The 20,846-nt window shown below is 40.4% G+C and overlaps 2 protein-coding genes across 3 annotated transcripts; one reads left to right on the top strand and one right to left on the bottom strand.

Annotated features, from left to right (window-relative positions):
* Positions 1-1,257: 1,257 nt before the first annotated feature.
* LOC147151762 (arylsulfatase I-like) lies at positions 1,258-4,288 on the bottom strand. The gene is made up of 2 exons (XM_086023292.1): positions 3,906-4,288; positions 1,258-2,656 (listed from the first exon to the last, which is right to left on the bottom strand). The coding sequence occupies exons 1-2, from the start codon at positions 4,217-4,219 to the stop codon at positions 1,258-1,260; spliced, it is 1,713 nt and encodes a 570-aa protein (XP_085879418.1). The 5' UTR covers positions 4,220-4,288.
* An 8,723-nt stretch (positions 4,289-13,011) lies between these two features.
* Positions 13,012-20,270, top strand: LOC147151761 (uncharacterized). 2 transcript variants are annotated; one of them, XM_086024500.1, is made up of 7 exons: positions 13,012-13,288; positions 15,653-15,717; positions 15,800-15,855; positions 16,310-16,353; positions 17,590-17,770; positions 18,470-19,570; positions 19,676-20,270. In XM_086024500.1, the coding sequence occupies exons 1-7, from the start codon at positions 13,181-13,183 to the stop codon at positions 19,726-19,728; spliced, it is 1,608 nt and encodes a 535-aa protein (XP_085880626.1). In that variant the 5' UTR covers positions 13,012-13,180; the 3' UTR covers positions 19,729-20,270. The 2 variants fall into 2 exon arrangements, with proteins under 2 accessions (XP_085880626.1, XP_085880625.1); XM_086024499.1 differs by having other exon boundaries at positions 16,307-16,353.
* Positions 20,271-20,846: the final 576 nt, after the last annotated feature.

Genomic DNA, 20,846 nt, shown 5'->3' with positions numbered 1-20,846 from the left:
CACATTCTTAAAGTTTGGTTTATTATACACTGGATTCATCAGATTTATGTACAATGAGTCACATTTGTTTTAAGCCTTTTTGCTAACAACACTGACTAAATGCACAAATTGTTCCAGAGTTATGTTATATCCAGAGTTTTCTTATGCATTGCATGTTTTGGTCATCATTATTTTGACATATGCCACCAAATGTTTTAAATTGGTTTAACTTTCTAGATTTTTGTAGCTCTTTAAAAACATAGTGTGGTTTAAAATGATAATTGTCAAGTAATTTAGTGCACTTATCGCTCATGTCCGTCCGTCCGTCCCTATTTCTTTCATAAATAGACTGATTCACATTTTACCTGAACGGAAAACGTCCAGCATTTCTGAGGTAGCAGAGTCTTCCCATACAGTGAAAGAGCTGCAGTACAAAACAGTCTACAGCCAAAACACACAAAACACTTTAAATGAAATCTTCGATGCAACATTAAATATATTATGATCGATTGAATGACATCTTCCCAATAAGCTAGCTCTGGCCAACAGGAGCAAAATCTGTATTATGTTTGAGTGCAAAATTCTATAGAGTACTGTTTCCATTCTTCAGAATGTGAAATAGTTGTGTCAAATGCACAAAACATAAATACAATACAATGTTTAATTCTAAAAGTATTTTTTTTTTTTTTTAAAGCACAAGAAGTCACAGACTTGCATCTCCCAATAAGACACAAATATCTTCCTCAACACAGTGGCAGGGACTTTGTGCCGTCTTTGTGCCTGGGAACTACGTTGAGGTGAGTTGAGTTGCTTCATTTAGACAAAAACATTTTTCGGCAATCTTTTGGAGTCTTGGTGCCAAGAGCTTTGTTGAAGTCAGTTCAGGAACTTCATTTAGACAAAAGTAGAGTTTTACCACCATCTTATGGCTCATTGGTGTCAAGGAATTACTGTATGTTGAAATTTGTTGAGGAGCTTCATTTAGACAAAAGTCGAGGTTTGCCACCAGTTTATGGCGTGTTGGTGTCAAGGAACTATGTTTAAGTGAGGTGAGTTCCATTTAGACAAAAGTACCGGTAGTATTTTGCTACCATTTTGTGGCATCTATAGCCAATTATGAATCTTTTTTGCGGGTTGGGGGATGGGGGGTGGAGGTCTAGGATGGGTCACTGATTACTTGCAGATTTTCACTATTCAAACGAGGCCTTTGTCCCTGTCCTCCGTGAATAGCAGGTAAACACTGAATCTGTGATATTCATGTGTTTTGAGTTTATGTATTCATATTCTGTTCGACATGATCCTAGTGTTGAGTCTCTTGAAAAATGATCTGCTATGGGACAGTTTAAGCTTCTTCTTCCAGTCCGTATTCTTCTTTGGGTAAAAGGTGTCCCAGCTGTCCTCCTCCTCGTCTCCCATCCATGGCACCCAGGCACCGCCATTCAGGCTGGGGTTAGCCCGAGGGTCCTCTGATGGGTACCGTACTGGGACGGCGGTACGGTTGTAGTACACCAGTCTGGCCATCAACTCTTTGACAACGTCTGGTCTCTGCTCAGAGAGGTCAAAACGTTCGTAGGGGTCTCCAGAGATGTTGAAAAGCCATACCGATTTCTTGGGTTGATTGTGCCTCTCAAGGTTCCACCAGCTAACAGGGAAGCTCGGAAGCACCTGCAGTGGTGTCCAGTCTCCGTAACCCGGATCTCCGGTCAGCAATTTCCAGTCTCCAGCTCGGATTGAGGCCTGCACGGCTGTATTCCAAATCCCATATCCCTTCTGCAGGGACCCACTGCGAGCACGGTTGTAGAGAGGGTCGATGTTGTGTAGAATCTCCATTCTAGGAGACTCCTTCCCCTCACTGATGGCTTCCCAAACATCAAATCCATCCAGCCCCTTCGTAAGGGACTCATTGCCACCTGCCAGGCGTACCAGTGTGGGGTACCAGTCAGTGATGTGCACCAGGGATTTACTCACCCTCCTCTTCCTCCTCAACAGAGGACTGTGGACAAATCCCAAGCCTCGGACTCCACCTTCCCAGTAGGTGCCTTTACGCCCCCGAAGTGGCCAATTGTTGCCACCAGACAGAGGTTGTCCACCGTTGTCCGTAGAAAAGATGATGACGCTGTTTTGATAGTAGCCATACTTGCGAAGGGCATAGGTTATATTCCGAACCGCCTCATCCACCACAGAGACCATGGCAGCATACTTCCTGCGGGCCACGTTGCCCAACCCTCGGTACGGATAGATGTACTCCCGCGGGGACTGCAAGGGTGTGTGAACAGCTTGAAAGGAAAGGTAGATAAAGAGTGGCTGAGTGTGGGGGTCATGTCTTGCCAGGATTTTGCGGACCCTCTGTGTGTATAAATGGGTGGAGTATTTTCCCCTCTCACCCCAAGCTACTGTCTCGCCTTCGTGGAGGTCAAAACCACACAAGCCTGGACCGTCACAAGAGTTATAGGTGTAGTAGTTGACACTTCCGGTCAGGGAGCCAAAATAGGTGTCAAAGCCACGTCGTGTTGGCAGGCACTCCTTCTTGTAAAAGCCCAAGTGCCATTTGCCTACCATGTGGGTGGAATACCCGAGCTCCTGCAGCCTCTGGGGGAGGGTGACATGGTGGAAGGGTAGACAGTTGGGCTGGCGGGGGCGGATGATGGAGTGCTGGAGACCTGTGTGGATCTGGTACCTACAGAACAATCACAGAACAAGGTCAGCCGGACAAGTGTGTTTCAATACGACCAAATATCTTCATGTTCTCCTTTTCTTCCTTTCCTACGTCAGCAAATTGTCATATCTCAGTTATTCATTATACAAACTTGACCCCATATAAATACCCTTTTACAGAAGCACCCAGCCTTTATTGTTTTGGGGCCAAACTACTGACAAAAAAAGAAATAAAACGATTGTCTTAAAGCCATCTTCTGAATATAAAGGTTATGGCAAAGCACACAAATGTTTTTATTAACTGACTTTTTAAATTTAACCTATGGCCAGATTGTTGCTCTTGAGTTGTTTGTGCAAAAGACAACTTGATTATTTTACATGTATAACTCTCATTGTCCATCCATCCATCATCCATGCTGCTTATCCTCACGAGGGTGGCGGGCGTGCTGGAGCCTCTCCCGGCTGGCTCCGGGCAGTAGGTGGGGGACACCCCGAATTGGTTGCCAGACAATCGCAGGGCCAATTCTCATTACATTACCCCAAATGCAAATACTGTACTCTGTGTGTTGCACTGATCACACACATGCAGGCATGCAACGTGAGATGTCAAAGTGAAAGGGGTGCAAGCAGGGGTGGATTTGGTGCCTTGCTCAAGGGCACCTTGACTGTAGTATGGAAGCAGACTAGAGTCTCTCCAACAACTGGTTGATTCCAAATCCCCGGCCCTTACAGATGCACTAATGCTACCCGTATAGGTAAAAAATAAAACAAAATATCATCGTTATTATTTGGCCATAAGGCATTCGTTTTTACTTTATTCTTTTAAAGACACAAATATGGTCTCCCTAGCCACATGATGACACTGTGATGACAAGAAGGAAGAAACATGAATAAAACATTTTGCTGTTCTTCACTTTTGAAAGAGGTCACCAACATAATATACGGGTAATCAGATGTTTTTTAGGTTGAGATTACCTTTTGAGGTTACCTTCAGAGTTTTTGTATTTCAAAATAACATTGAATGAACTCCAATAATCTTACGTACGGCGCAAAACACTGTTGGGAAAGTATTCAAATTACAAGACAAAGTATAGTAAATGTGAAAATGCAACAGGAAATTCTACTAAAGCAAGATGTTTAGATTGGGTTCACTAAAACAAATGGTACGTTAGCCATTAAACTCAAGTACTTTCGTACCATTTTTTGCACGCTATAGATTACTCAAAATGTCGAAGAGCTGTGCAGATTGGACTATGAGAGAGCTACTGTACCTCCCAGTGATGAGTTGGCTTCGGGATGGAGTGCATATGGGCTGGATGTAATAATTCTCCAGCTTCACCCCATCAGCAGCCAGCTTATCCAGCACCGGTGTCTTGATATCGGAGCTGTGATAGCCTATATCGTTGAATCCCTGATCATCTGTCATGATGAAGATTATGTGAGGAGGCTTTGAACCAAGAGACCCCTCGCCAAAAGTCTGAGCTGGCTCTTTTTCCACCTGATTGGGACCATTCAGATCCCAGGTCAGATATCCGAGACTGAGAAGACTCATCATGGAGAAACTAGTCAGGGCCGTTGTAGCCATTGTTATCCGTCTAAAGGCCAAACAATCCGGTCTCCAGCGTGATGTCACCAAAACATCTTGCAATTGCTAAAAAAAACTGCACCATGCTCTCATGTCTCAACTTTACAAGCTTGATTGGAGAGTTCAGCGAATTCAGCGCCACTCCAAAAATGTTTAGAAGCTCCTCGGAAAACATTCTCCTTCCCCTAGTGGTCCAGTTAATACCGCCCATTTACTTTGCAGCTTGGCTGAAAAAACATCAGCTTCCTACCACCTTTAAACACACACAGAGTAATGTTTCTACTGAAGCCAAGTGGCACTCATGAACGTAGATCACATTCCAGCTCTGAGAGTGCAACATTCTTGTAAACAGGTAGGAGGTGGTTGAATGTATTTAAAAGTTCAAGTTCAAGTATTTGGGCCACATCTCTTTATTAATTAGTTGGTTAATCGGGGACTGGGCTAGAAACTATGGACAAATTGATCCTTTCAAACATATGGAAGCTTTTTGGGGGGAGCTTTTGCTCTTTCAACATGACAAGATCCAGAAAGGCACACTTGGCTGAGTTTGGTGTGAAAAAACAATGAGCTCCCAAATAAATCTTATCAGAAACTAGCACCCCTTTACAATGTACTATTTAGGTCATTCCATTTAATAAGAAAGCACATAGAATCGAAAACACCATCCCCACATTTCATGGCATTAAACGTGATCCCAGTGCCCCACATTTCCATCTTGACACATAACTATAGAAAGCAAAGAAAAACGCTACTTGGGCCTGGGGATCAGAGACAGACACGCCTCAGTCTGAAAACTAAGTGTGCGGGGGAGACTTGAGTCATGGGGCGGCTGCAGGGTTGGACAGACACAATCATAGACCCTGTTCCACACTCTCAAGCTTTCACAAACATTCCCTTAATATTGCTGCTGTTTCATGACTGATGCTACGAGGAAAGAGACAGGCCTTACTGCTCGAGCTCGGATAACATCTCCGAGTAGGCATAAAAGACCCGCTTTACAAATCACCCAGCAAGTCAACACAACATGATGGACTATGGTGCCCCAGTGCATGGCTTCTGCGTGGATAAAGCCCCGTGTTGCTTCGTGTCAAGGCATGACTGGCGTGTTAACGAGGAGAGATTTGGAGGATAGAAAGAGGTTATTATCATTATTATTAATACTATTGTTGGTTGGCTTATGTGTGGTATTAGTTGTCAGGAAACTGTCGAATGAAAGCTATTGTTACAAATTGCATAAGAGAAAGCATTTCAGGTGTGGCAAAATTAACAGTTTAGTAAAGAAAGCAAGCAGGTGTGATAAACTGAACAACATGGAGAGGCCTGGCAAACCACAGATGTTAATGTCAGGAAAATATAGGCCTTTGCACTTATACTCTAAAAACAGTTGCATTAAAAATAACACAATTTTGGGTCAAAAAGGGACCGATCCACAACTTGGGTCAATTTGACCCAACTTTCTTGGTTGTTTTTGCAGAAAAAAACTCAAAAAATGGGTAGTTTTGAAAAAACAACCCAAAAAATAGGCTGTTCTGCACAAAACAATGCATGAAAGTGGGTCAATTTGACCTAATTTGTGTATCGGTCCATTTTTGAGCCAATTGTGTTATTTTTAACCTAAATGTTTTTAGAGGGTATAAATGTAGTATTTGTTAATTACAACCTCATATAATCTTTTGCTTTAGTGTGAGGATAATTAAGTTGACTGCGTTTCTCTCTCTGATCTTGTATTATGACTTGTCTCTTGTTTAATTAAGGGAACAGCTCACGATCCAAAGTTGAATCACACCCTGTCTTGTTTCAAACACGGTGATGACTGTTATAGCATGGACATGTATAGCGGCTAAGTCAACATGCTCAATTGCTCACTCAATCTCACTATACTGTATGCTGTAGGTGTGGGATTTCACATAGGTCTTGAACCCTGTAGTCTAAATGCTAACGCTGAGGAGCCTTGTGATGCTGAGGTTTGCAGATTAAATAAAGATCCGCAAAGGTCTGTGCAAAACATCTGAGAGCAACACATCCCACCTTGCTAATGTTGATGTTGGCACCAGGAATACTTGTGGGTATGAAGACTGCTGGGCAGCTAATGAGCCTCCCGTAAAGGGCAAGATGTTTGCTGAGGAGTGGAGGCATCCCTGGTACAGGCACAGTGCCAGCGAGAGTTTAAAGCCGGTCAAAGTGAGAAAGGGGTGCACCTGAAGTTTTAACTAAGTTTGAGTATCCCAGAGGAAGGAGCTGGGACAGATAAAAAAAAATACTGTACTTGCCTCAAAGATAAAGTGTTATATTTGACATAAAACAACAGACACAGCTAAGGACATCCATCCATCCATCCATCCATTGTCGATACCGCTTATCCTCACAAGGGTCAGCTAAGAACACATGCCAGTGATTTGCGTTCCTATGTGAAAAAAGGAGTCATCACGTCAACGGACATCAATGACTCAGTGTAGCAGAACCACCCAAAAATCACCGCCCCCCCAAAAAAAGACCACCGACACATCCACACCATCTAAATGACCAAACACTGACCAATACAACTTACTGTAAATTAACCTTAACCAGTGAATCACCACTGTACCGTCATTTCCCGTTTTTTTTCTAAAATTACAATGTGAGAAGAAAATATGTCATTAAGAACGACAAACAATTTATCTGAATCATCCATCTTTGTTGTTTACATTGGCCTCGAACGCGTTGAGGTCGGAATTGGGACAATCTGAGTGGGATAAATCCAACTTCCCACCTTCCTTGAATGCATTATAAGTCAGGGGTGGGCAATTCCAGTGATCAAGGGCCAGTATCCTACCTGTTTTCCATCCCTCCCTGCTGCAACACATCTGATTCAAATGATCATATAATCAGTAAGGTCTGCAGAAACTTGATAGCAATCCTTATCATTTGAATCAGGTGAGTTGCAGCAGGGTGACATATGAAACATGCGGAATACCGGCCCTCGAGAACCGGAATTGCACGCCCCTGGTCTAAGTGCAACTACGACATGTCTGCCATCTATTGGTGATTTGTGATATTACAACTTAAAACAACCATCAACCTTTTTATATTCGCGGTTCGGCACCCGTGGCTTCACATATTCACAGATTTTTTTTTTTTTGGGCCATTTTCCCCGTTTTTCATGAACAACATGTACAGTATATTTAATATGCATCTGCGATTTTTGAGGTTTGTAAAAAAAATGTTTTTTTAATTCAGAAAGCAACTTTTTAGAGGGGAAATGAATCAAGGGGCCACTCAGACTGCCACCAGTTGCCCATCACCGCTGGGTTCTATTTTCGTGACCAGCGTAAATCCGGTGCGGCACATGCCGTATCTCGATGTTGATACTGTCATTTTGCTGATGCGCGCAGGCCGACAAATCAGCAAGAGGGAGAGCTGCGCTCCTCTTGGAGTGGTCAAAGCCGACTTCAAACATGGCCAATCAAAGCGGCTCCTTTCATTCCCTTTAAATGCAGCACGATAATTGCACATCTGAAGTACATCTGTGCCATGAATTCGACACTTGGAGACTGCCCAGCACCCTTGATTGTTCAAGGGCCCCCCATTGATATTCCACCCAGTGGGATGATGTAAAAAATACAACCCAATGTTTCAGAGACTTTGATGCCTGCTATTCATATATTTATGAAAGAAATGTCTGACATCTACCACACTCCGAATCTGTCTGCCTGTGCCCTGAATGAATTCACCCAAATCGCATTAGACCAGCTGCACCGGCATTTAGACGGGATCTGAGCAGGCGTAAATTCAGAACGACTTTCTGCCACCAAATTGTCACTTACGCAGATAGGAAAATCAGGATATGCTGGCATTGGTGCCACAGCACAGGTGCGCTGCCTAAGAAAAAAGAGACCAAGACGTTTAGACTATTTTTCAACATCATCCATCCATTTTCTGTATTACTGTCATACCCTCATTAGGGTCACGAGTGAGCTGGAGCCTATCCCAGCGAACGCCCTGGAACGGGCGCCAGCCAAAAACATGGCACCTATCCTCTAAAAACCATTAACACTCAGATTTACATTTAAGGAGTGTTCTGAGAATAATCCTGCATTAAGATTAGGACTTCTGATGTCATTCAGCAGGAATTCATTGTGTCAAACTTGAAGCGGGAAGTATTTTTACCACTATTTCTGTTCCTCAGTATCAGGTGGTGCACTGCAGTCCGGACATAACCGATGCTTTTTTCAAGCCCGTTCCAAACAAGGTGGTGCTTGTTTCTGAGACACATTGATGAGCCAAGAGGCAAGCACACACAGGGGGTTGCAGCTGCAATGCGTCGGTCACCAGCAGATGTTTGGTTTTGGCTGAAGGAAGAGGCACTGTTACTGAATACGGCTGCGCCCCTTCACCACGAACACTGCCTCCATTCTAATCAGCACAGTCTTGCCAGTAAACCTGCACGTATTACTCAACCTCTTACCCCAATTTTCTAATCTGAGGACTGGATGGATGTTTTGGTTTTCCTGTGCTCCAGCTCTAAATGTTGAGCCCAAAAAGAAAAAAAAGTACTAAATTTGTCAGCCATAATACCATATAAAGATGCATTTGTTTTAAGAGTGTTGTTCAATATGTATTAGCTTTTGGTTGGTTTATTCCTAAACAACATTATTGATCAAAAGTATTATCAGCTCTATTCATTTCTGTATTATACTGTTTGGTCACAGAAGAAAATCACAAATGAAGCCATCATGGCAACTTTTTGCCTTTGGACATACAGTAGTATCAGAGCCGTAACAATGGTGAGATGGCACCTGTGTGTAAAGAAATGCAGAAATGCTGTGATAGAGGTGTGATGTACATAAAGCGCAATGTTGAAACCAACAAAAGTATTTTTATTATATTATTATATTCAATTCACACTGCTGTATATTTTGGGGGGACAAAAATTGACTTGGGTGAACAAGCACTGCAGAGACTCAGCTGTTTATACACAAGCAATTATTCCGTTTTTGTTTATAATATATCCCTTTAAATGAACTATTAATAATAATATGGTAATAATAAAGCTGAGTTTCATAGACACCATCAGAGAGGCAATAATTAAACATTACAGTTGTTGCATGTAGAGAGAGGTGTGGAACTGCACTGCTTTCATTTTGATTCTTTATGAGTGTGGCAAAATATTAAAAACGCCTCTCAGTAATGTGTTACATCGAAAATCACTGGAAATCCCACATCTCACGAGATAGGCTTTGCTTGTGAATGTGTCATGTTTGGAACGGAAAGTAGATACTGTATATTGCTTGAAAAGAGAACAGAGTGCCATTTACAAGGGTGACTACTCACATTTATTGCATGTCGTTGAAGGGTAATGCTTGATTTTTTTTTTATGTGCTCAAGGAAATTTTTCACAGACCCCTAACGTTCTCAAAAAATGTTCCTCCATTTAATGTTTACTGTAGCAAAAAGACATTGCTTTTTACTGTAAATGTTAACGGTTGTTTTCCTTCCATAAAAGCTTGGTGGTTTTCTCTCTCCGAATAAGCCTTACCGCTTGTTTACTGGTAATTGGAGTAAACCTGAAGTGCATATGTGTTTTTCTGGAGCACCAGTGAGATAAGATGGTACATTCATACTTGGTGAATGGTGACACCTATCCAGGACTGACATTTAGTATCTAATATACAGTACATTGGTTTGTAAATGTCCTCTTTGAGTCATATGCTTTTCTTTAGTGTTGTTTCAATTTTGGATTGACACCCAAACTCTCTGAAAACTGGCAGTCTAACAAATTGCCTTACAGTGTCTCCTAAAACTTAGCAGACAATTGGGAAAAAAGGCTTCTTACTGCTTGGTACTCAGACCAATACAACTCGGAAAGACGTTGTGGTTTTATTTGAAATGTCCGCTTACAACAGGTGTGTGAGAAGCTACAGTTTCATGTTTTTTTCCACCAATTACTCTCAGTATCCATTTTAATTGTTATTTTTGTCACTGAATGTTTGGGCCATGGAGAGTTTGAAAGAACCTTTATGAAACCTTACTGACCATCGCTTCTCCAGCCTTCTTTCACAAGTGCCTCCTCACTTGAGTGAGAAACACTGAGGGTCACGTTGTGTATTAATAGGAAGCATTTTTAGGATTTTTTTGTGCTTATTAATGGAGACTATTTGCTCCTTAAGCCACCTTCAGGGTAAAAACTTTTCTAAATGCTGGCCCTTTAATAAAGAAGATGAAAAACACTGCATAATTCAAGAAACAACTCAGAACAACATCTCCCAAGAGTCTTTCATAAACTCTCACTCTAAGCCGCACCTTTATACAAGCCACATCCTCTCTATTTAAAAAAAAAAAAAATAAAAAACAAAGAAAAACAATGTACAGTATAAGCCTCACCGGGTTATAAGACACACCTATCTATGTTGTAAAATTAGATATTTATTGCATTTACAGAACGATTTTGAACTGTAAATGTACATGAATGTACCTGAAAAGATTTTTTCCTAACAGTGCCTTTTAACATGGCAGAAACTTTGCTGATTAAAAAGAGAAAGAAAGAAAATAACCAGTACTTATCTTCATTTCACTTCCCGCTGCCGCCTCCAATGTCTCACCATAGATTAATTGACACTCAGATTGTGTGCAGCAGCGCGGTTTCCATCCTAGATAGCAAGATCGATGGCCTTCAACTTAAAACCTGCATCATACAAACGTTTTTGTGTGGGTTCTGTTGGATTTCGACCCACAATTAATAGCTGAACACACTCCAGTTGGTGAGTTAACATCCACCTTTTATTGTTCCTTTTATTCAACAACCAAGTTTCATACTGGCAACACAACTATTAACATTACTTATTAATAATTCTGGGAATATTGAAGGGATTACCATTTTTTGATAAAGAATTTAAGATAAGTCAATTTGCAGATGACACCTGTATATTTTTAAAAAAGTGTCCGTGATTGACGCCGCCGCGGGAGAGATGCTAACGGCAGAAGCTTTTTAACATGTGACATAATGGACTGATCAGAGCATCAACAATTCCTGATGGGTGCGTGGCATGTGTTGCAGACCTGTCGCCAACAGCACAATGCATCGGTCACGTGAATCAATGTGGCAGTTGTCACTCACACCGACGCGGGAGTAGAAAGAAGCCAAAAAAGAAGCCTTTCACTGAGTAGGCTGAGATGAAATTTGGCTGCCTCGCGACCACGACAAACGCATGAGGGCCGATCAGTGGGCCGGACTAAAATTCACTTCCGGCCAGGCTTAGTCCAGCCGTTTTTTTAAATTTGTCACCCACCGCCCCCGCGCCCCAAAAATGGGCATCCGGCCGGGCCAGAGGGTCCGACCGGTCCGGCCCAGGGACGGACTGCCCAGCTCTGGTGGTAGTAAAGCTCCTGAATTTGAATCTATGATTGGTAATGGGTAGTAAAAATGGGTAGGTCAACTCTTATTCCACAAATGCAATATTTATCAGAATGCCTTGTTTCAACTAGTGGGCTTGAATAGAACATACTCTTAAAAAAAAATATGCTTGGGTTGACTTCCTCCTTAAGAAGATTAGAGATTTGCATTTTGTGTTGACGTGTGGTTTTGATATTAACAGAATCCCTGTCAAGTTCTCTAATTTTCATATACAAATTTTTCTTGAAAATGATATTTGCCCACAACTTTTCTCCCCATAAGTCAATTTTATGGAATATTAGAGTAATTACAATAAATAGAAAATCAGTCTTTAAAAATATTTGGTTTGAGAAGTGCGTCTTATTTGTAACTGATTTAATGGACAGCCCAGTGACCCTTTTGAAGTACACAATATTTAAGGAAAAATATCCGTTACATTGTTCTCAAAAAGAGTATGATGAAATTTGAAATGTAATTCCTTTACCATTAATACATTTAATTCAGAGGGTTTTTTTATGTATAACGATGCTTCCAAAGGTATTGTCAAGACTATTGATTAAAGAATGTATTTTGTTTGATGAAAAATTTGATTAAATGTTCATTAGTAAAGTCTTTAAAGCCAAAATATTTCATGATTACGGTTGAGGGAGAGTTTGGCAGGGGTATAATTCAGCAAAATCAGTCACCATAAATAAAGCACTTACAAACTATATAAAAAAAAAAAAATTTAAAGGCCCGTTTTACCAAGTCAAACAAACACATTTTAAAACAAGATCTATCCTGTGGCTGGATTTCTTAAGAAAATATTTAAATTTGAGGTAGTGAACTGTCCTTTTGCCATAACGATGATGAAACTCTGGATCATTAGTTGTTTATTTGCCCTATTTCTCAATGCTTTTGTACTGATATGAATAATTGGTTGTCATTGAAAATGAATAATGTTCCACTATTTGAATTATGTCATATCATTTTCTTTATGGATGACTTTTCTGTTTCAGATTTGATCAACGTTATTTAGTTGTTGGGTAAATACAATTTACACTGTGCCAATTGGAGAACTAAGTCCTCCTTCTCAGGATTTATGACTGACTTTAATGACGTTTTTTCTTATGCCCTGATAAAATACAAACATGAGCATGAGGAAAAATAATGTACAGACATTGCTAAATATCTATTGTTTTGATTTGTATTCCTTATTTATGCTCCTTTGTGTTTTTTAATGGAAATGCTGAGGGTTTTTTTTAACTTCCCCTTTGTTTATGTATTCTATTTTTTATTTTAGTTTACATATATTTACCAAATTTGTGTTATCCTCTGATTGTGTTTGTAATTTTCAATGTTCAAAAAAAGTTAATAAAATGAAAAATAAATAAATAAACAACAAAAATGTCTTTAAACCGGAACTCGCGCAGTACATTGCATCCCATGATGCACCGCGCCGAAACTACAATTGCATCCTGGGTTCAAAGTTGAATCTGAATACACGCGTGATAGTTAGCAACGAATTTTTGTGGTTGTTGTCCAGGTTCAGTCATTATGACAGAAAAAGTACATTTACGCGCGTCTTTACTGTTGTCCGTTGCGAGGAGAAAATGTCTGTGAACGCTTCCCAACACGAGCTGATCGCGCTCATTCTTCGCTATTTGAAAGAGAATGGCTTCCACTCGGCTGCGGAGGAGCTCTTGAAACACAGCCCACAGGTACACACCATCGAGCAAAATAAAGGGGTTATGCAACAGACAGTTACGTTTGTCTATCTCAGTGTGTGTGGAAAAAGTTCATTGGAAATGAGCGTGAACCCGTGGGATGGGCTACCATCAGTTTTTACTCTTGCAGTGGTAGGAATTAACGTTCCAATTTCCAAGGTATCTGTACTTACTTACGTTGGCAAAATAGCTTACTTTTAGTTACTTTTTCAATCGATTAAGATGTTAATTTATTGAGAACTTGAGGTTTTATAAGACGAAAAAAAAAAAACAAGAACAGCCGCGACTTGGACGAACCAGGGAGCATTAATGACAATGATGCAACAGATTAAGAGAAGCAAGATATTCCCAAATCATGGCATGTTGTTAGGGACAAGAGTGATTTGTGGTAAACACATTGTCTTGTGTCAGCCTAAGACTAAGCTTCTGACATTCAAAAATTCGCAGTCTAATCAGAAAAAAAAACCATACAGTAAGGTGGTTTTTTTCGGTTGTCATTTGCTAATTTTGCATTTTTTGTTACTCATTTCATAACATTAGCAAAAATATGGAAACATCATATTTTGATAGCACAAAAGTCGTGCCAAGTTGACTTAATGGGTATTGACCATACTTGACAGTTAAAATCCATATTTTTACGTACATTAGTTTTGGGGTTTCCATTTTTTTTTTGTATACTTTTACTAAAGTGAAGGAGTAGAATCTGTACCTCTACGTTCATCTACGTTTGCCAACTCAAAATGTGTCTACATAACATAGTTGGGAATGTCTGCATTTTCTGATTGCATACACCCGTCAGGCACTTTTAGGTAGAACTTACACCGTGTATTTAAATCCAGTTCAAGAGTTGTATTTAAAAAAAAAAAACAACATGAATTTATCAGTATTGATGCAGACTCATTCATTTTGTCTGTTTATTATTGTATGCCATTGATTTTACAGTAGTTGCAATATGAACTGAATAGTATGTATAATAAGAGGTACAGTATCTACTGCATGGTTTACCTGTATAACTAAATTATAATAATGAAAATGTTATATAAAATGATAAGCAAAAGTGTAAAATCAATTTAAACTACACATTTGATGCCAACCAAATAAACACACCGTAGCAAAAGTACTGGCACTCTACTTAAGCAGTAGTGTGTGTAAAAAAAAAAAACAACATTAAATGACTTAGGTCAAAGTAGAAGTCAAATTTTTCAAGTGCAAACATGTTTTTGTTTTTATTTTTGTTTCACTTGTTTTACCTTTTATTTGTGGTAATTGACAACAGATTCTTATTTCTAATGCTGACTTAGCTGCAAACAACAGAGCAAAACAAAGCATAATAGCTTATGTGCCTTAGCTTTGTCAACCGACTAACAAAACATGCAAAATTAGCTAATGATGACAACTGAAAAGTGGGTACCGTATTTCTGAAAATGATTGTGAAAGGCAGAAGCTTGTGCTTCTTAAGTTTGCACAAGACAATACCTTCACCACAAATCATCAAACGGTATTCTTAAACAAGGTACTTGATGGGGAATTTCTTGCTTATCTAAATCTGTTGACGTTAATGTTCCCTGATTTAAGTTCCTGTACGTAACTGATGTCCTTGTTTTTCCCCACCTTACAAGTCTGCAGGATCTCAATCATTCAATGAACATCTCAAACGCAGTTAATTTGACCTATTTATGTCCTGTCATCATTTGTGGAGGTTAAAAAAACTAAAAAGCCAATTTTTACAAAGTAGAGTGTAGAAAGTGCGGATGTCTGTTTTCAGTGTAGGAAGCAGTAAAAATAAAATGAAATAAATACTCAAAGTACAGATATATGAAAAATCTTAAGTACAGTATTGACATGTTTATGCTTTATTTCCCACCACTGCAACATACACTGGAAAAAAAAAGGTGTGTTAAATTGACTCATTTTATTTCGGCGAGTGGTTGGACAAAATAAAATCCTCTCAATCCAGATATATTTAAGTAGACTACATGTGTCTGATCCAGATACATTTTTAAGTAGACTATACATCTACCGGTACTTTAAAAAAATGATCTGGATCCAGATGATTTTATTTTGCGCAAACACCTGACGAAATATAATTGAGTAAATTCAACCATCATTTTTTTCAGTGTAGGTCACCGCATACATGAGAAGATACGATCTTACATGTATAAATGTGTACATATTGCACGCAATTATCTTCAAATAGATAATGGCCCTAAAGGTGACATACTGGTTAAGATGTTGGCGTGCACAGTTATTTGGCTAGTCATGGAAGTCACTACTTTGAAAGAAAAAAAAAGATAGGCAACTTTGTACTTGAACGTTTGCAAAAAGATGACTCAAAAACCGTCTGTGACTCAATTACAGGAATTTGTTGTAGGAGCTACAGGTATATCTTCATCATTAGTGGAAATCTACAGTGCCTGGTTAAAGTGAGTGTATTGTGGAACCCAAGCATATTCATTATTCTGTTTACAAATGCTTTTGTGAATATCAACTATCAATTCCTGCCAGGCACTCAAAGAACAAGCACTCCAAATCTAATGGAGGAGGATCAACTCAAATTAAAGGTATGATTAAGCAACATTTACACTAAAGGGGAACTCAAGTCAAAGCTTTTCTTTGCAATAATACATCATGTTCTATGTGCCTCCACTAGTCAAGCTACAGAATTCGGATTAATATTGTGTTTATTAAGAATTAAGCAGATTAATCCACCTATTTTGATCCATCTCAGAGGGCGTGGAAGTGAGATTAGTGTTATAGTGTCAAAAGTTTTTTTTAGCATGAGAACAGACATACCGTGTACATCAAGGGTCACCAAGTCCGGTCCTCAAGGGCACCTATACTGCATGTTTTCCATCTCTCCCTGCTGCAACACACCTGTTTCAAATGATCTGTATCGTTATTAGGCTTCTGAAAAGCTTGCTGATGAGCTGATCATTTCAATAATGATAAAGTTAATACTTGTTTTGTGTATTGTTCTATTAATAAATTCTTCTTTGGGTCCTAATTACCCAGCCGCTTTGAAAAAGGACAAACCTGCAAAGAAAGCACAAAAACGGAAGGTGAGTTTTCACTTCATGCTTGAAAAATACTACCTCCTTACCAGAGCTGGGCAGTCCGTCCCTGGGCCCGACCGGTCGGACCCTCCGGCCCGGCCGGATGCTCATTTTTGGGGCGGGGGGCGGGGGCTGCCAAATTTTTAAAAAGGGCTGGACTAAGCATGGCCGGAAGTGGATTTTAGTCATTCCCACCAATCGGCCCTCATGCGTGTGACGTGCTCGCGAGGCGGCCAAATTTCATCTCAGCCTACTCAGTGAAAGGCTTCTTTTTAGGCTTCTTTCTACTCCCGCGTCGGCGTGAGCGACAAATGCCGCATTGATTCACGTGAGCGACGCATTGTGCTGTTGGCGACAGGTCTGCAACACATGCCACGCACGCATCAGGAATTGTTGCTGCTCAGATCGGTCCATTATGTCACATGTTGCGATGATACTGTTTCCCACACGGAGAGGAGGACAGCATGCAGCTCGTTGCTGCTGCAAAGCAAACTAGTTTGGCAGCGGCGTATGTGTAAAAAGAAGCTACTCACCCACGTTCCCCCTAAGCCGCCACCTTCCAGATCGTTTTCGCAATAAAATTAAATGCATCGTCTAGTCATCTCGGTCCCTTTATGGTTGTAGCAGGCACGATATCCATTATTGTCACTGTCTTTTTGAAGCCACGCCCCCCCGACTTGAAATGCAACTGTTTCAAAACAACTTGTGTCCACGAGTATAGTCAAGCTGCGCGCAGCACTCAAGGATGACACTGGCACATCAAGGTGGAGTTCATGCACTTCTTCTGTCTCGTCCTCCCTACTTCCGGAAATACTCCGTAGCAAACAACTTGTTGACTGCGACTTCTGGCCACCTATTGGACCCAAATAATTATACAATACGACAAATCCAACCCCGGCGCTTGCAATGCACGGAAGCACGCAGTTGGGTAAATACTGGCGCATTTGAAGCGTGCCCACAGTGGGTACGAATTGTAAATTAGCTGGCTAATGATCTTTAAAAAGCCTCTGCCGTTAGCATTTCTCCCGCGGCGACGTCAATCACGGACGTTTATTTTTTTTTTGAGGGGTGGGGGGTGGGCGGCGGCCGGTAATGTTTATGAATATGGTCGGAGGGTCGCGGCTAGAAGGGTACCAGGTCAAGGGTGGAGGGTCGCGGCTGGACCGGCAAAAAAGGGTCAAGTGCCCAGCTCTGCTCCTTACTAAACTACTATACCAGAGTAATTGGGATTTGTATTTACAGTCGGTAATACCAAAAGGGGAGAAAAAAGATGGGAAATTGTCCAAAACTGTCACACCGGCAAAGACGTTGAAGAAGCAACAAAATGCTGCGGCTGCTGGTGATGGTGAAAGTGATGGTGATTCTGACTCGGACAGCAGTTTGGACATTGACAAATGGAAGAAAATGATGTTACAAATGACAGGTAGGTGCGTATGTGTGTGCTTACAGGTACTGTACGTGTGGGATGAGAGACAACATTTTTGGGTGTGTGATGTGACCCACGTCATTCTGGAATGTTTTTGCCAATCAAAAACCCTCACAATGCACAAGCAAGGCGAAGGTTGTGTGAATATTACCTTGTGATGCGCACTTAACACTAAAAGAAATAAGAGTAGTAACACTTGCACATCAATGGAGACAAAATGAACTGTTATTCAAAAACAATGGACAACTTCACTGCAAAAACAACAATCATTGAATGAACAAGAAATTGTGCGACCACATTGTGAGAAGATATAAAAAAGAAAACCTAATTGAAATGGATCCCTTATGTTTTTGCTGCATCCATCCATCTGTTTACAGTTGAATGATGCCAAAATGAAAAAGCTCATTATCGAGAAAGACGTGTATGAAATTGTCTTTACATGAAAGGGGAAACTGTTAAAACTGGGATTCCAATTTTAACAGTTATTAATATTCTGTAGACTGATCAGCCAATCTTAATAGTTTGGTTATTTCATGAGAAATGCCTCTCATTATGATGATGAAAAACACAACTACAAAAATAAACCCATTGTTAAATTAACACTTGAAAAATATGAACTGCTGTAGTCACTGCAAAGTGTGTGTATGTTTTTTTTGTTGTTGTTGTTTTTTTAAAATATACTTTCCTTGTCCACAGAGGTCGACATAGCCAAGATAGATAACATCAATGCTTTGGACTCATCTACACCCAAAATAGTAAAAAAGAGAACCAGGAAAACCCAGGCAAAGCCTAAAACTGACATGCCTTTTAAACAGTTAGCTGCAAAAAAGAGTGACATCTCAGAGAAAGATGTGACGGTGAAACAAGAAAAGTCAAGCCCCCCCAAAAAGACTTCTCTGACAACTGGGACTGTACCTGAGCCCCACTTGGCCACCTTGAATGGAACACAACATTGGATATCATCAGAGGAAGGAGGCACATCGTCATCATCCAAAGAAACCAAAAAGAAGGAAAAGGAAAAACTCGTAACTCCCATTGCAGAAAAAGCTGAAGCTACAAATCGCCAACACAAGAAGAAGAAAAAAAAGGAAAGTTCCGAAAGCGAAGTGGGCGAGAGTACAAAAGAAAAAGTTAGTGAGGAAAAAGAAGCTGTCAAGTCCAAATGTACGGGAAAACCTGTGGAGGATATAGCAAACTGCACTCCTGCATCCCAAAATGAGCAGGTAGCGGGAAACACAATCGGGAATGCTGAAGAAGTGAAAAGAAAAGAAAAGAAAGCCAAGAAAAGGGAGAAGGAGGCTGCCACTAGTCAAAATATTCCCGAGACCCTTAGAAAAGACAAGAAATCCAAGAAAAAGAAAAAGGAGAAGCAAGACAGTGATCAAGAGAGAATCTCTGAGACTGTTGACAGTGTAAAAGTTGGTGAGCAGTCTCAACAGGAAAATCCAGACCAGATGGACGACGACGCGAAAGCGAGGAGGAACGCAGAGACGGCACGTTGTATGGACACTCCCAATGCAGATGTGAGAGAAAAGAAAGCAAAGGAGAAAAAGAGAGAGAGTCATCCTGTGGAGGGAACTCCTCAGCTGGTCAATAACGAAACAAAAAGGAAGAGGAAAAAGGAAAAAGCTAATCCTGATGAGGAACAATTAGTTGAAGATGCAAACACGAGTGTTAATGTAGAAGAGATAGCCGAGCCAAATACAGAAGTCAAAAAGAAAAGAAAACTTGGCTCAATTGACGCATTACCTCTGTTCACACTGGCGACACCAAGTCCTCCATCACAGAAAAAGAAAAGTAAGTCAAACTAAATAAAGAAACCTACGGTTGCTAAGTGCAGTGTGAAAAGGCCTTTACAGTGCTGCAATGTCAGTATTTGTTTTTTTCACTTTCTTTCTGCAGAGAAGAGCAAAGTGGATTCAGATGAATTCTCAGCAACGCCGACAACCGCATGAACGAACACAGTCATGTGACAAGCACAAGGAGATTGAACATCCATCCAGGCATCCAGAGTCAAGACATTGGACTGTGAAAATATCATTTTATCGAGCTTGGTTTCCCCATTTTTAGCAGAAGAAATATTTTTGGTTCATTTTTGACAAATTGGAGGACGAGTTCTTTTGTTGTTGTAATGGGAAAAATATTTCTTTTTTTTTTTTTAAATCATTTTCTTCTTATTTTAATCTGATCACCTACTAAGTGTAATATAGTGCCAATTTTTTCTTTGTAACGGATTCCTGAATTCAGGTCAAGGATTAGATGGAAGGATTTTTCATTTTTCTACAGAACGTTCTTAAAGTCAAAACATGTCCCTAATATTTTACTAGACAGCAATTATGATTGCATCATGGAATGACAGATGGGAAATTTTTATTTTTACATTACTAACAGTTTTTGTTTAAACAAATACATAAATACTGCATACATTGGTGTTGTTTTGCCCCATGACATATTGTTCAATATGCTTTTATATCAAATTAAAACGATTTTTTTTAAACCTGCTGCTCTAATTGAAAAGTGTGTGATGTGAGTCTGGCTCTGTTCGAAATTTCACATGCCAGAAAAGTTTTAGGGCTAGTGCCACAAACGATTATTAAATCCCAACAGTTCACTGACATAATCCCCCAAGAGTCTCACACCCTATCAGCCAACTCTGCTACGTCTTTGTGCACGCCTGGGAGGATCCTTCTAGGAGGCTCCGCAGCTTCATCATCCCAGTCATCTTGATGTTTTGTCTTAAAAACGGGTCCCATTTATCACCTCCCTCATATTGGGGAAAAAGGGAAAACTGCACAGTGCCAGGTCAAATGAATAGGTTTGCTTGACCACAGCGATGTTCTTCTTTGCCAGGAACTGTCTGATGCATCATCATGGTAAAGCAGCCAAGAGTTGTCTTGTCATAGCTCACCTCTTCTTACGCAATGAACAAAACAAAAACTGCAGGAGCTGAGCTGGTTGATCATGCGGCTTGGATTGAAGGGAAATGCAAGTTGTTCAGGTTTAAAATTCATCTTTGGTGACGCCAGTCCTGCAGCCTTTCTGACACACCTGTAATCCCCTGTATGGTGAGTTG

The sequence above is a fragment of the Filicampus tigris genome, chromosome 2 (assembly GCF_054856515.1).
Source record: "Filicampus tigris isolate MCC_2025a chromosome 2, RoL_Ftig_1.0, whole genome shotgun sequence".
In the NCBI taxonomy this organism is placed as follows: domain Eukaryota; kingdom Metazoa; phylum Chordata; class Actinopteri; order Syngnathiformes; family Syngnathidae; genus Filicampus; species Filicampus tigris.
This window is presented reverse-complemented; position numbering and strand designations above follow the sequence as displayed.